This window comes from Nilaparvata lugens, chromosome 11 (assembly GCF_014356525.2).
Source record: "Nilaparvata lugens isolate BPH chromosome 11, ASM1435652v1, whole genome shotgun sequence".
Classification (NCBI taxonomy): domain Eukaryota; kingdom Metazoa; phylum Arthropoda; class Insecta; order Hemiptera; family Delphacidae; genus Nilaparvata; species Nilaparvata lugens.
In genome coordinates this window covers 12834802-12852445 of record NC_052514.1, presented here as the reverse complement: position 1 = coordinate 12852445, position 17644 = coordinate 12834802, and the positions used below count along the sequence as shown (strand labels likewise).

General features: G+C 35.1%; 1 protein-coding gene across 1 annotated transcript in view; it reads right to left on the bottom strand.

The window, feature by feature from the left end:
• Nucleotides 1-17644, bottom strand: part of LOC111054603 (metal cation symporter ZIP14) — a 90015-nt gene that overhangs the window by 25057 nt on the left and 47314 nt on the right. Inside the window, exons 3-4 of the mRNA XM_039437612.1 lie at nucleotides 15552-15721; nucleotides 1228-1353 (exon numbers count right to left, since the gene is read on the bottom strand). Of these exons, the coding sequence (XP_039293546.1) occupies nucleotides 1228-1353; nucleotides 15552-15721 (296 nt within the window). The remainder of the gene's footprint in view (nucleotides 1-1227; nucleotides 1354-15551; nucleotides 15722-17644) is intronic.

Genomic DNA, 17644 nt, shown 5'->3' with positions numbered 1-17644 from the left:
ACTAAACAACTAAAATCCTATTATATTAAGCGAGCAATTTCTGTATATCTGTTCATATTTTTATATCTGGTTATTTTTATATTTGATTATTTATGTTCAAAGGATCTCGAAAACGGCTCTAACGATTTTCACGAAATTTGGAACATAGTAGGTTCATGATATAAAAATTCGATTACACTAGGGGTGTAATCTATTCTATAGTTATCTTTTCTATAGTTTCTATAGTTATTTTTTAATTAATGTTCATGTTCGTCAATTTCGAGACATTTCGATTATTTCTGAGAAACTTTCTCGCTTTCACCACCCACTTATCTTTTGGAACAAAAAAGTTTCCAGCATGTCGAAATTTTTTTTTCTGCTTGAAATGTCTCGACATTGACGAACATAATCATTAATTGAAAAATAACTATATTTCGGATAAAAATTATCCAGACACCAATACAAAGGAGACATTTGATATAAAATTATTACGCATTACGACGCCCCATGATTCTGAGAGAAGTGATATTCAAAAGAAAAACAAATATTCGCGATGTTTCCAATTTTATCATAAAAGTTTAATTTCCTTTTAATCCTTCAAAACTGGATCTTTTCTAGCACTACTAGGATATCGGGGATGATATTCTACATCCAATTCTGATGTTGAATTGTAAATTTGAGAAAGTTGCGATTTTACACGAATTGGCAACCATGTAATTTCTTCGGATGAAGGGCCAAGTCTCAACTTATTTTACACAAACTATAGATAATATCCTGATCTTGAGCTGATGATAATCTGTTAATAGAAATCTCTGACTATCTTATGATAATCTCTTATTATCTTATGATAATCTCCGATTATCTTATGATAATCTCTGATTATCTTATGATAATCTCTGATTATCTTATGATAATCTCTGATTATCTTATGATAATCTCGGATTATCTTATGATAATCTTTTCAGGTGATGCCTACATGAGTACGACTATTGGGATGCACTTTTTTAAGTTAGTTTCATATTAATCGCAAATAAGAAATTCGACAAAATTTCAACTTATCCAATTACAAATGATTAAATAACTAAATAATGGCTTAGGTATAATATTCTAGGTCGATAATGCAATACATCTTTGTAAATTGATATTTATTCCTTTATACTAGAAGCATTTATCTATGTATTTTTGTGCACTGTATATGACAATAAAGAATTATTGAATTGAAAAAAAAATACTCTACCAGATACTGACCTCTTTCTCGTAGAACACAATTTTGGTGATGGCTTCTATACTGAAGAGCAGCCAAACGCTGAACCAGGCGTAGACGGCGGTGTTCATATAGCTTTGGTCCGGGTCGCAATTCTTCAACTGGAAACCCTGCAACAACGAATCGCTTTATTACAACTCAGCTACTCTATGAGGCTACTGCTCTATGCTATCTGTGCCCTCAAGCTCCTCTATGCTACTAATGCTCTATGCCCCAAGCAATCCTCTGTCGAGAGAACGGATTTGATATCCATCTATGTTTCCTCAAGAATCTCATGAGAGGACTTCCTATTGTGAGATTCACTTTAAACTGTCAGCCGTGCATTTGAAAACTTCAATGATCCCTATTCTGTCAATGCTGACAGTGTGAAATTAATCTCATTATGATATATCCTCTTTGCTTTATGCTCTCTCTCTCCCCGATGAGATAATATATCTTCCTACGTATTTGGTTTCTATCGCTGTGTAGGCATACCAATGTTGATTTGATCGTGGTGATTCCCCCGATAACGCATTGTAGGCTACTCCATTCCGGGTCTATCCTGTTTCACCTGTATAATATTATATCATAGACGAGTAATGAAGATTATTTCCACCTCTCATCTATAATAATATTCGAATCATATCACCTTCCAAGAAAACTGTCTGCTCTATATTTATCAACCTCTGTATACCTCGACCTCTGCTACAACTCCTCCTCCTCTCTCCCTTTTCTCCACAACCGCCCTCACTTCGTTATCAATTTTCTTTGAATATTTTTGTAACTGATGATCTTCTTCTCCATCTAGTCTTTTCTAGACTTTCTTTCCCTTTTTCTCTTTGGTTCAAAGCTCTATGTACCTCAATGTAGGTGTAACTCTATTTTTATTATTATTTCCTTTATCAAAACCCTTTTCCTCCTCATTTAGCTCCTCCTCTTCCTTCTCCTTCTCTTTTCTATGCCCCCTTTCCTTCTTCATTCAGATTCCCCTTCTTTTACTGTTCTTTCTCAACCTCTTTCTCGGTTCCTTCCCGTCCTATCCAATCTCTCCATTTCAACTACTCATCTCCATCTCGCCTCTCCTTCTAACCAAAATTTCGCCTTCAAATTCTCCGTTAATCCAAAATTCCCACTTTTCCTCCTTCTTCTCATTCTTCTTCTTCTTATTCCTCTTCTTTTCCCTGTTCTCCTCCTCCATCGCCTTTTTTCCTCTCAACTCCTCATCCCATCCTACTTTTTCTGCACCAATAATATTCATATTCTCCTTTTTCTCTTTCTGGCAACTCCTTATTATCAAACATAACCGATGTATTTTTCCACTCCTAGCTCTTCCTCCATATTCTTCTCCTTCTCCCTCACTAGACTTCTTATTATTAATCTAATCTTCTCTTACTAACACTAACGTCTGGCTCATATCCTTCTCCCTTTCTTTCTTTCAACTCACCATTATCATTACCTATGTCTTCTTCCACCCCAAATTCTTCCTTCATATTCTCCTTCTTCCCCTTCTCCACCTCCTCATTATTAACCTTCACCCTTCTCTACTGCAAATTCTTCCTCCTCTCCACCATATTTTTTCCTTTTTTATCTCAACTCCCCATTATCGACCTCTATTTTTCCACCCCAAATTCCTCCTTCATATTCTTCTCTCCAATTCTCATTATTAACCGAAATTTCTATCTATCTTGGATTCCTCTCCCTCATCTTTTCTCAACTGCTCATAATTAACCTAAATCTCTACCGCGAAATCCTCCTCCATATCATTCTCCTTCTCCTTCTCTCCTCATCATCTCCCCATCTTAACTATCACATCATTGACCCAAATCTCTTTGCACTCCTCTGTTTTTCCCTCCTCTCTTTCATATTTTCCTCCTCCTTTTCTCAACTACCCATCATTAACCTACTCCTCTTTCTACCCCATTCTCTTTCATATCCTCCTCCTTCTTCAAATCTCAACTCTCCTTTGTCTCTTACTACCGTCTCTTTCCTTCCTACTGCTAATTCTCCTTCATATTCCTCTCCTACACTCACTACTCTTATCTGTAAGCGGATTACAAGAGTCTCACCGCCTCCAGGGAGAGCTTGCCAACCTGGGAGTCCCAAATCTCACATCCAATGATCAGAGCACACTCTGATAGGCAAGTGATTAGAACACACTCTGATGGGCGAGTTGAGTAGTTACAGCTGTTGTTACACTCGGCTTTTGTAGGTAGCAAATTTCACAAAGTTCCCTTTGAAGCTTCGATCTTAGTTTTGCAACTTAAGATCATTTGTGAGTATTACTGCTCGTATTGGGTATTGGAAATCAGAATGATCCGAGTTTGCTAGAATTATTCATTTATTTATACATTGATAGATACAATATCATTCTCAACTATGAATCATTGGGAAAGGAACAATAGGCTTGAAGCCCAAAACTGTTCCTTTCCCAAATTTAAATAGAAATTGTCCAAAAATAGATTTTTGTCCAATTTGAAATTCAAAATATTTATAAACTGGGAATTTAGAATTGAGAAATGTTGAAAACCAAATTGAATAAGAATACTCCACTAAATCATCACTGATGACTGGAAAATACTAGTATATTGATAATTAAAACTTTTCAAACTTGAAAAGAAACTCAAACTTACTCCAAAAACAACAGGTAGGCGATGCTAGATTACTAGATTCAAGTAAATAATGATTGAATAATGAATGAATAATTATTGATAATTTCTATTCCAATCATAAAAAACAAAGTTTCCTTTAACACTTTTTGGAAATTAACTGACCAGTAAGTAAGCGTGACCCAAGAATAGTATAAATAGTGAGGTCCACGTTATAATGGCAGTGGATTTATAGGAGAATAGCGATGCCGATTCTCTGCATTAATTAATAATATTTCTACACTGTCAAAAACATAATTGGCATCGTTGTGGACCTAGAAAAGGATAGTACGACCGGCTTTGTCGAATGATAGACAATGATAGCAATTCCAAAGTTGAACAAATACTGTCATTATAACGTGGACCTCACTATAGTACACTATATATATATATATATATATATATATATATATATATTATATATATATATATATATATATATATATATATATATAGTACGCTACACACTATCCTTGAGCGTGGCCAGTATGTAATATAATATCATATATAATGTCCATATTGAGAAGAAGCTAGAAAATGTGAACATTATAGTATATGATCATGTGATATTCACTCAACTTTAGTAGACAGACTAACTCTGTCAACTAACTTTGATAGTCACTGACCTAGCAATCTCATGTTACCTCATGCCCCATGTTTGAACTCGAAAATACCCGAAAATAGTAAACCTTATTTTCCTGGTACAACATAATTGAATGCATGCTTGAAAGTTTTTCACCTGAAACTGAAGTAATTCGTGAAAAATTCATCGTTCACATGCACTTTATTTCAGATATTCTAATTATAAACTCCGGGTTGTCCTTTCTTTCCATGGATTATATCTGGCAGTACATACACCAGATGCTCCAGACTATGAGTGATGATGCTTCCATCACTCCAGACTTGATTTAATTGTTGGAAAGATATTGCTGTGCGAACTAGAGAGGACATAAAAACTTACTTAATTTCAGTTCTCATATTGAAAAGTCATAAAAACTTTCAAGGAAACATGAAAGCTCACTTATTAAAACATCTTTGATTTGCATAGTGGAAAACTGATGCATCCTACATTCAAGTTTGGAAAACTTAATTTTATTAAGCACGTCCCTTACAGCATTTTCTCTCTTGAGCAAAATTCTACTCAGTCCGGCTATCTTGAATAATTTAATTCTGATACCACTACAGACCGGCTCTGATTAAATATTGAACAAACCCTATTAAAAGTGCATGAACTGGAATGACAGTCTGTTAGCTGTGGAGAATCTACATGGGGAAGTGTCAGTGTGGTATTTATGGGAAAGAGTGGGCGTAAGGGTTTCTATAGGAGGATAGCTCGATAGAGGGTGATGGAAGATTGAGAAAGAACGAGAATCAAGAATTGAGAATTCAAGGAGAATGTAGAAAAATGGAATGAGTGAGAGAAAACCGTGGAATTAAGGAAGATTCAGATGGAAAAAAGAAAACGGAGAATGGATTAGAAAAACAAGTTGAAGAGATCCGAAAAAAGCAAGAGGAATACAAGGGCTGACACAATAAGGTTTTAGGAGACGTTAGAGTAGAAACGATAAGGTGAAATTATGATTGAGAAAAGAGATTTGAAATGAGACGAATGAAATTAAGAGAAATGAAGCATAAGGAAAAGTAGCCTACAAAACAAGGAAATGTGAAAGAAGGATGATTTTTAAAAAAGGAAGAGAGAAAGTAATGGTTTATCATGGAGAAGTGCAGTGTGACTTAATGATTGAAAAACAGGAGATGAAAAAAATTGACATCAATAATGAAAGGGTGCCCACTGGGGGGGGGGGCTAGATTGATTGCGTCCTTGAAATTCATGGGGGCTGAATATTCAGCAGTATTTAGAATGACTACTGACGACATTTGTTTGGATTTTCAATTGCAGAAGGGGGGGGGAAGTTGGCGTGCAAGAGAGTCAAGAGAACAAGAGGAGAAACAAGCGGAATGAATAGGGAAAGAGATATAATTATCATTCAGCTAGAAATGATGCTCACATGAGCCATAGGGTTGTGCGTAAGTGATGCAAACGTTAATGAGACCATACACTTGGAAAAAATTAAGATGTGAATCAAGAAGGGATGGTAGGAATATTAAGAATGGAAAATTTTAAGAAGAATTAGGGAAAAGGAACCCGTAGCTCAAAATGGGTTCTAAATCATGTGGAAGGACTGTGATTCCGAAACTGACTGTTTCGTGTTAGCTGAGCTGGCCTGCAACAGCCACCCTTCCATCGGGAGAACCTAGAGAACGTCACTCTATTTATGATTATAAAGTCATGTCAGAGGCCCTGAAATTGATCAGATGCGACCTGAAAACGGACGGATAGTCTTGTAGGGGGTTTCCTTGCATATTTTATAATACGTTTGTGTTATGTAACACTTCTGTGATTATTTGGGAAATAAATAATTTTTGAATTTTGAATTTTTTTTTTAACTCTGACAACAGATCTGAACCAGCCAGGTTACTTGGCATTATCATTATTATCTGTTTATATAGTTTGGAAAAGTTGAGACTATTTTGTTCCTCCAAACCATACCACAACAGTCTCAAAGTAACATAAATTGGTAGTCTATGTTCAAATTCTCTGCATGCTCAAAACAAATGTTCCTAGAGATGAATTCAATCCACCTCTTTGAAGCAATATAGAAATAAACTGCTCATGATTACTACTCTTAAAGCTTTTATAACTTTTCTCTCACAACATTTACTTTTTGAAATGAATATTATTTTGTTCATTTTTCCAGAGAAAACTTTTCATAGAAATGAATAGAATACTAGAAATGTTCAGAACAAATAATTGTTCCTGGACTTGAATTTATTTCACCACTATAATGCAATATAGGGAAATACAATATTCTACAGAAAAGATCGATTCTCAACAGAATACCGACAAAAATTTCACTTGCATTATTCACTTGAATCGATAAAAAAATGCGGTTTGTTTGACTTTTATAGAAAACAGTGTTGATTGGATGACAAACTGCATGGAATAATCACTATTTTCTTCCTTCAATGCCAAAGTGACGGAAAAAGTTGATTGGATGATCAAACTGCATGGAATAATCAAAATTATTTTCCTTCCATGTCAAAACGATGGAAAAAGTTTATTGATTACTCATACAGGAGTGATTTTGATTACAAAACATTGATGGAAAGAAAACACTGATAGCGGTCGAAGAATTTTATTGGAAAACATCATGAGAGACCAGAATTTCTCATTAGAAAAGAAACCATACGTTTCTACATTAAGTTTTTTTCTCATACGAGAATAACAGAAAAATTGGAACAAAGTACAAACAATATTCTCATTCACTCTCAGATATATTTCCTCCCTGATTTGTTCTCTCGCAGTTGAATGTTCGATACTCCCACCAATGAAGAACGAACCTGTTTGCTAATTAATTTTCAATTATAAAGCCTTGCACACTCAATTACCGCATTTCAAACAATGGTGAAGTCCCATACTCCCATTACATTTGCGTTCTGAATTTTATGTCAAAGTTGACGTTTCTCATTGTGGCTTCTCTTTGTGGGAAGGGGTAAAAAAAACTCTTTCCGGAACATTGGTCATTGGATGTTGTATGGTTTGAGATTTTTCACGGTATTTGTTTTTGAACGTTTTCAGTGATTTACTTCACTCCGATTTTTTCTCATCTCCAGTAACGACGTTTATATTCAAAAATGACATTTATTTCAACTCCTCCAGTCTCTTCTTTATAACAATGGGAAATATAGCTGCTAGAATACAACTGCTCTGCCTTCTCACATTTGTTTTTATCCAATTTTCTCTTTCTATTTCTGCTATTCCTATCCTGATAAATTTCTTCTTCGCCCATTATTTCTTGGTCTTCAATCGATCCTCTTCCAATCTTTTAAATTTTCCAAATCATTCTCTCTCTTTTTCCTATTCTTGTCTCATCAATTTGATCTTTTAATTCCTGCTTTATCTATATTTGAAATCAAATTATTTCTACTCCGCCAATTTTTCACTCCTCTCTTGATCCTCTTTCATTTCTTAAATTTTTCACTCCCCTACTAATCCTTTTTTCACAATCCACCATCATTGTATTTCTGCTTCGTGTGATTTCCCACAGAATCGTTTACTTGGCTATTCAACTGTGGTAAACTTGAAAATACGGAGCTCAGTATGAAAACGAAGAGGAGCAATGTGTTTGGATTCTGAATCCTGTGAGCAAACACGATTTCAAAATGTATGGAGCAATAAGCAATTCATGAAAGAAAGTCACTCGTGTGTGGAGTTCTCTATTGTTCAATATCTTTGCGATTGAGAATAAACCATGAAGATCGGAAATTTACATATACGTCAATGGGATGGATAATCTCGTAATGATATATATATTTTTTTTGAAATCTACTGTGTTTCTAAATGCCCCCTTTCAATGGTTAGGTCCAGAGTGGCCTATGTTATCCACTTGCAAAATTGAATATCATCCAAAAATACTTTTATATTTGTGGAAATCTATGAATCTTTCATTTTAATTCAAATTTATTTGAAAGGAAACTACAGAGATGTCGACCCAAACATCTTAGTATAAACATACAAACATACAAACATAGAATAAATTGAATTAAGTACAATCATGGAGAAAAAAGGAATAAGTAGATAGTATGGAGCGTATAAGTAGATAGTAAATATAGTAAATATAAGTAAGTAGATAGTATACATGGTATAGAGCGTTTATGTCGTAACTTTTACTGTTATCTCAAGCCGATTACTGTCGATTATTGTCGATCTGTACTGGTTTGTTGGGGTGAGAATGTATGAACGGCACAATATGACAGACTTCCAGCGTCAAACAGCTTCACGGGTAAGAACTACGTGGACTATCGGCTTGAGATAACAGTAAAAGCTGCAACATAAACGCCCTATACCATGGGATATATACTTATGCTATTTTTTCCCCATGGTACAATCATATTAAGAGTCCATGATATGAAATTATTCATATCAGGCACCTGTCTCGTATAGTTAAAATATTATTCCCAAGAGTTCTAATGGTATTAGTCCCATTCAGCCTGGCTAAGCGAGTTTAGGGAACAATATTTCCGCTAAACTGTACACGTATATTGATACTCATATCTGAGAATTCTCCTATATTCATCGTAAAATTTATTGATAACCTGTAATTTTGGTTATTCTCGAAAAATAGACTGAATAGTTCAAATTGTGGAGAGAGTTATAACTGTGGGTTTGCAGGACGGTGCTGAGGCCCTCCTTCTCTGGGTCTTGCATAAACAAATGAGTTCTTGAAAACTCCTATAATTACATCCATATTTCTAATGGAATGGTGCAGTCAACGTATTATATATTAATAGGGCAATCCATCATTAATAATTCCAGAGAATCAAAAGACAAATTACAGCAATTATTCTGAAAATTATTATTCGTAGCATCACCCTCTTCAAAGTGCACAGAGATTTGTGTACAGAGCGCAAGAATTTACACATACTCAGCGTAAGTTGAAAATAAACATAATGTATTTTGTAAGTGATTCATAATTCATAGGAGCTAATTTTGAAGTTCAAGCACTCTCATGTACTCAGCAAAAGCTTGTGTGTTTTTGAGGTTTTCTTCTTCTCACTCATGCGTATTCACAAAGAGAGAGGGAGAGAGAGCTATTTTGAGTCAGATACAGACATAGTATGAGGAAGATGGAGATGAACTCTGTCTGTGAGAGAGTGAGACAGACACAGTCTGGATGAGAGGGAGGCAGACATAGTCTGAAAGAGATTGTAGGTGACAGATATAGTCTGAGAGAGAGTGTGAGAGACAGACACAGTCTGAGAGAGATGGAGTGTGCCTTTCGCTAAACATTCAGCAGCAGTGGCGCAGTTGTGTGCCTCCACTTTTTTAAAGATGATAAAGAAGACAATTTTGAATAAAATTTAGAATTTAGAAATAGGCCGACACATCTAGAAAATACCTGAGTCTATACCTAATTCATGCAGGTGAACGGGCTAGAGTCAAGAAAACTTCAATTAATCTTGCCATGCCTGATTTAATAGGTCTATACTATAGAAAAACACTACAATTTGAAATAATTGAAAAATACAAACAGCTTCAATAAACATTGGCAACTAAAATCGAACAACAGAAACAACAATTTCATGTTACTTTGTTGACATTCTTCATCTGATTCGGGGGGGCATTACTATCCCCGTTTAGATAGCAATACGTCACAAAACCAAACAATATCAGTCATCAAATAACAAATAATTAACTTCAACATAAAATTACTCTAGAAAGAAAAGCCCATTGAACCCAAGTTTCGTCGATAGTAACCCATATAACCCATTTCATAATAATTTTGAATCCCCACTTTTGATTGACATTCTCGAATGAACCTTTGTTTCACTACACTGCACTTTCGTTGGTTTGTACGTTGCTTTATCGTCGGGGTTACAGTACCTTGTTTTTGGCGGTGAGCTTTTACCGGTTGAATTTGGCTTGACGGCGACGTCCTCTTACGTCCCTAGACCTGTCGTCTGAACGGGTGTCTTGAAGCGGTGTTACATAAAGTTGCGGAACCAAAGGGGTGGTAGTACAAGAAGTTGGTTTGGGAACACACATGAACCGCTGTAAATAAATGTATTACAGCATTAATTTCTAACTCTTCCTACAATTCATCAAAAGCTAAAACAGGAGTTTATTCTGTTATTTAATTTAGATTTTATCTTGACGTTCTGAATTCCTTCTCAAAATTTAACAGATTTAAAACAAATTTACTTGCCAGAGTGTCATTAATCTACAATGCAACTTTATGAAAACACTCGTAATAAATTAATATAATGCTTTTAGAAAAATGAATACTTCATTAATTATGATGTTAACTTTTATGATATTTTTCGTTTGGTTTGCAAAATCAAATATAATTTTTCATATAGTAGCTCGGCTAGTATTGTTGGAAACTTGTGCGCTAGCCAACATTTATTTTATTTATTATTTATGAACTTTAGGACGCAATCCAAGTGTAAATAACGGGCATTCGCCCAAAACTGCTCAGAACCTTAATTAAAAATGAACATTCCAGAGTTTATGATTTGATTTACCTACAAATACAAGTCCAAAAACTAGTATCAACTGAAATTATGATTTTATCACCTAATAAAACAAGACACTTTATAACACAATAAAAGAAAAAAATATTGAAAATTTCACTTTAAGGAAAGATAATGTTTGCCTTATAAGATTCATCTTGTGGAATTTTACCTTTAATTAAATAAAATTAGTAAACACATAGAAAGTAATTTAAATTGTATTAAAATTTGAACATTCATTAATATTAATTTCCTGGAAAAGAAAAACTTTCTTCTTCGTCTATTAAGATTTCTATCATAAAAAATTTACTAAATCATTCGACAGCCTTAATGACATAAGAAAACAGAGGCTGAAAAATATAAATTAAAAAATGTCATAAACTCAATATGAACATAATCTTAAAAGTTTCATTCCAATTTAAAGGCTATCTTCCTGACTTTCAGCAATACTCTACGATAATATATCTCCAGAAACAATAACTCAAATGTAACGTAACTGAAATCTTTCTATACTTCTTTAGAAAAAATTTATAAGTATCTTCCATCACTAATAAAATCAAAAGGATTATTCTCAATCAATATTATTAACTTGAAAAATAACAGGCTTAATTAATTCAATACTCTTATGGAAGTTTCAATCAATAAAACTCCCTAAATTATATTTTAACCTTATTTTACGTACCTTAGCGGTTATTTGAAGAAACAATTATTCGTACATGATGAAGAAACACAATTAAACTTTTCAGGACATGGCACTACTAGAAAATTTAAACTTTAATAAAAATAAAACTAGCTCCTACAAGGGCGAAACATAATGACTACATCTTTACTCTCGTAGTGCTCCTAGCAAAGTGTCCTCCGAAACGTAATCTGGTCTCTCGACTGGGGAATCCCCACTACTGTATTTAGAAACAGGTCTCCTATTGGGCGAATGGAATCAATTTGACCAATCGTCGCGTGGCTTCTACAGCCTTTGGACCAAATAGTAACTGCAAAATCGGTAGTTTGTTATAATTTCAATGCTTGCTGTTTTCCAACTTATCGCATTTTATGTCGCGACAAGAAGGCTAAGTTTTAGAGATAATTCCATAATCTACATTCCTCGACGACTCGGAGCCACAATTTTTAAATATCTATCATGGGAAACTCGAAGTCATGGCCGTTCATAATAGAGAGAGAAAATAATTTATTTCGCTAACTCACTTACAATAATGGCTCTAGTCTATTGCGTATTAAATTTACTATTATAACTTGGGAAAAGGCCTGAATTAAAGAGAGTGCCCGGCACAGGAGATGAACACTGTTTCAGATAAAGTGAGACAGACACTGGATGAGAGGGAGGCAGACACAGTCTGAGGGAGAGAGCGTGAGAGACAGACACAGTCTGAGAGATAGAGGGAGAGTGAGAGAGAAAAACACAGCCTGAGAGAGAGGGTCTGGAAGCCACACAACCTGGGTACAAGATGAAAGAAAGGGAGAGTACGAGGGTGAGAAAATCTGATTGAGAGAGCGTGAAAGATTAAGTGAACGTGTGTGAGAGAGAGTGAGAGAGAACTGAAAAAGTCAGCGAATTAACAGAGCAAATATGATTTCACCGTTTTGATTAACCTAGCGTACCGTTGATCATTAATTAGTCACCAGAAGCTATGATGAAAATTGCTTTATACTGTCAGCATTGATAATATATAACACCAGCACTTCTTGTACAACTAATGGTGACATTTTAAAGTGAATCTCACCCTTAGAACGAAGCCTGTTTCTTCCACCCTTAACCATGGTAATTATGAAAATTGGCTCACTATTCATCAACCATGTAAACACACGTTTTTCGCTTCTACAGTGGTTTTCACTATAAACTGACAGTATTCCATATGAATGACACCGACGCTACCCATTCAATTATGACAGTTTAAAGTGAATCTCACTAAAGTATTTAGCAATTTTGTTCTCGGAATATATTTGAGCGCATGGGCAATCCGTCATTCTACGAAAATATAGGAGAAAATTGAATTGTTGCTGAGCTTGACCGTCGTTAAAATTAATTGAACCCGAAGTTGACAGATGACCTGTGGTTATCCATTATCACGTGTGATTAGAGCACTGATTATTTGTTGCTCTGGACTTCACATACAGTAGATTATTCATCTATATATTACATATACATCATACTCTATATCACTGCAGTATTATTCAACAGATTTTCATTCGTGAAATGTTGGAGACTCGGGGTTTCACGAGCTTTGTGGCTGTTTTAATGCGTTGGGTGGTAATTAATTGAGATGAGATTCACTGCTAATTGTCAGAATTGATATAATGGGAAATATTGGTGTAATTTTTAAGGGATGTTGACATTTTGAGAAACAATCTCAATATAGCAAACTTCAGGGTAACTGAGATAAAGGAAATCTTGTATTCCAAACAGTCATTCAATTTATTTATTTGAATAACAACAATATATTCCTATCGTACCACCAGGAAAAGGAGGAGCTTCGCATTCAAATTAATGTTTTATCCATTATAAATTAATTTCTCAGAGTAAAATTTTCCAGTATTAATTTCTTGCTACGTTTGTTATAGAATAGAATCAATTTGTGGTACAATTATTCTCCAATATAGCCGTTACAATAGTTACAAATTCATCTATTTGTTAAGTTCAATAGTCTACAGCAAATTGAGAAAACTGAATTGATACCTGTGTACCTGAAATTATCAATTTAATAGTATTGAAACACACGTAATTAAGTCTCCAACCCGCAACACACTTCCATGATGGATTGTAAATAACAATTATTACTCTGGAAATCCAGTGGATGAGGTCAGAATTCGAAACTTCATATTGAATATAAAATTTGATGACTGGATCCATTTCCAATTTTATTGAATGAGTTCTAATTGAATGTATTCAATTCTACTTGTGTATTTGATAATGAATTCTGAATTTCATTTCTGGATTGGAATTCTGAAATTGATACTCATGTTTGTACTATTGTTGACAATCAACATTGTAGCGACTCATCAATCATCAATTTTGAATAACTAAAATAATTATTCTCTAAATTATTATCCACAAATGGAACTATGTAATAATTGAATTCCTCTGTAATTTTATTCCAGCTCTCAATCGATGTCTCAATACGAGGTTTAAATTTTGCAACTATTATAAATTATATTTGTTCTCAAATACTAATGGAAAGCAATTTAATATAAATGAGATATTTTAAATCGTGACATTTACATCGATTCAAAATACTGTTGTTGAAAACATTCTTTAATTCACTATTGACATAGAAAAAAGTTAGCATAAGAATATATCCTATGGTATAGGTAGTTCAAGTTCCAAATTTCAAGCCGATTTTTTGTCAACTCAAGACGATTACTGTCGACTACTGTCTATTATCAGTGTTTTGTTAGGGTGAGAGTGTAAGAACGGCACAGTATGAGAGATTACCAGCGTCACATAGCTTCACGAAAAAGTACTACTAGGAGTATCGGCTTGAATTAACTGTGAAATTTGGAGCATGAACGTCCTATACCATTATACATCTTCTTAAGGTGCGTACAGACTTACGCTCTGCTCCGCAATCGAACGTCACTCGAGCAGATCGATAGATGATCGAAGGTGGATCAATAGCGGAACTCGAAAAGAGCGTGTAATAGAGCTCGAGTTTGGCAAGTTTCTAGGTCGAAATAACTAATAGTTGCGCATGCGTGGTCAACGTTTTTGTTTGTAATGTTTGTTATTAGTTACGATCTCTGTGTTAGCAAATAAAATTATCAAAATTAATTATTAGATTATCAAAATTAAATAATATAAAATTATAAAAGCATTTATTATAAAAGGTGCCAGCATATTAGCATTTAGAAGAAAGAAGCCGAACTCCCAACCAAACCTTGCAACTTTTGAAACATTGACAGACATAACCTGCTTTGTAATAAAACATTAAAATAAATGCAATAATCATAATGTTTATTATTAATTTATTATAATTATGAACATAATGTATCAGTAGGCTACCCAGCAATCCCCTGGTCAGAATATTTTAATTTTTAGTTTGTCACCCGATCAGCTGGATTGAACGTTTAAGATGAGGATAGGTTGTGGCGAAGTCAACAATACGACAAGCGCGCGATCATCCTTCGAACCTCAATCGAACCCTTGCGTAACATCTTGCGTGACGTTCGTGATCAGAGCGAGTGCGGAGCGTGTTCGAGGCGCGTATATCTGTACGCACCTTCATGCTATTCTTTCTCCAATATAAGCCACGACTCTGTCCCGTTCACATCAGCGTAGCTTACAATATTGGGTGATGGGACGGGGACGCCGTCAACCTGTCTCCCCGACAACTAGTCTCCTCGCTATTTTGATCACAGGCGTCAGTAAATCCCCTGGAGACTAGTTGGCGCGTTCCCGATGGGGTGATGGGACGGCTTACGTCTTTCGAAAACGTACTTCAGCATAGCGTAGCTAAGGGTTGAGAGACCTTAAACGCTTGAAGGGCTCTCTATGAAGACGGGAGTTTTTCCTTTTCATTATTGGAGTGTTTATTCATTATTTATTTTAGTTTTGTTTAGAGAGAGACAGACAGGATGGCCTACCTGCTGAGACTGACCTCAGGGATGAGCTGGAAGACGGCGGTGGAGACGAGAGAGCCAACCGCCAGTCCTATGAGCACTGTCATCATGTGTTTGTGGAACTCGCTGTGGAGCAGAGGCCATAGCAGGCCTCCAGATATACCCGACAGGCTGATCAGAGCTACCGCCAGTCCTCCCAGACACCAGACTGCCGGAAAAAAGGTAAATTAGTGAGTGTCAGAATTATGCTTATTATAAAATACATACGTAGTTACAAAGTCTTAATTTATTTCAATGGTCGTAATGACTATTCTTATGTAAAAGGAAACTTGAAACTTGTTCCGAAAGTGGAAAGGAACAAGAATAAGGGTACTAGTATTTATATGAAAATTTTTTCTTTATTGATCAATATAATAAGTACATCATGAAAATTATAGGGAGAGAAAAAAAAGGTAACCTTGAGCTATTCCTCTCCCAAAATTAGATAAGGTTACACATAGTCCGAGATAGGTTAAGTCTTGTTGTTCACTTCACAAAATTTTCAGTCCTTAATTATTTTCACAAAGTAGATTTTTATTTTGGAAAAAGTACATTTAAATTGAAATGTAAATCATATAAACACTCTTATTATTGTTATCAGTGTTGTGGTGACGGTGATGTTGTTATAGATATCCATATTGAATGGAAACGACTTGATATTTTTAACATGTCTGCTACGGTACGCCCCTCTCCTTTTCTGTTGGTGGATGCGTCGACCAATCACGTGCGAATACACTTTCAATGTTCAGTACAAGCTCTCGCCCACAACGCGCTCTCATTGGCTGGTTCTATTTCGTCACAAGGTAGACTCCATTTTGTTCTCCAATACCATTCCAAAATCCGTCGATAGTATTACAAGTTTGCGAGTACCTTCTTTTACGTTTTTGTTTTTTGTTTTATCAATCCAATATTCAATATTCATCGATTTTCCTAATGCTCCATCGCCAAAATAATTTATAGCATATAAAATATTAACAATTACCAGCATAAAACAACTTCAAGTTATCATGGACAGCTTGCTGCCATGTCAAATAAAAATAAAAACTTCTAGTATCCTTTCATTTAAAACTTTAAAAGATTTTAACTTTAAAATTACCTATGGTCAAAACTAGTCGTTCAAATATTTCAAAGTTTTAAAAAAAGGGTACTAAAAGTTTTCATTTGAATGAAGTATAGTCCATATAAGCGAAGTAATCTTGCTGCCATGGTTTGCATAACTCTTTGATTGTTGTTGGCTGTCACAAGGATTATTTACACTACTTTATCGGATTGAAACGCAGGTGGGAAGGTGTAGCTTCCAATACAAAATATAGTGAGATTCACTCCATATAGTCAGCATTGTTTGAATGGGTAGGATTGCTGTTATTTATAGGGCATGTTGCTCTTTCAAAGCGCAACAGTTCAGCACAAAAAGCTAATTCAGCCGATATTAACGGATGCCATTATCACAGAGCTCTGCTGAAGAGGCCACCAATCTGCATAAAACCGGGTATCAATTAACACAGTTCACCGCTTCTCATTCGGGAACTGAAACGGGAACAGTTACCAGGAACGCTTCTAAATCAAACAAGTAATTTCGGAACAAAGGACCGCTCGCACCCTACTGACCAATAATTTGTTCCCGTTTGAAATTCGCGCTCGGTCGGCGATAAATTATTCGGCAAAATTCACTGGATTCGAAGTCCGCTCCGAGCAGATAAGTCGGTGAATGTTGGTGGATCACATAAAATATTCCAATGAAGAGGTAACCTCACAGAAAACCTTTCTGCGAGTTTGTATGTGGTAGCATGTGTTTGGCCAAGTGACGTATGCAATTCTGCTGCAATGTTTTATTAGCATGTTTGACTTTGTTAGTACTGCAGTCAAGTGAGAATATTGTTGCATTTATTCACACTTGGCTACAAGGAAAACTGCTTCCCAAACTCTGCTTAAATAATTGCATGTGCTGGAAGCTCAAACTGCTATATGCTCGTTTCTATTTACACTTGAAACTCTATCTATTACTCTATTTCTCGCCATATTCAAATAACAAAACTATCTAAAACGTGTTGGTTTGGAGCGTGTTATTATTTCAAAAGTTGTTTCCAGTTAT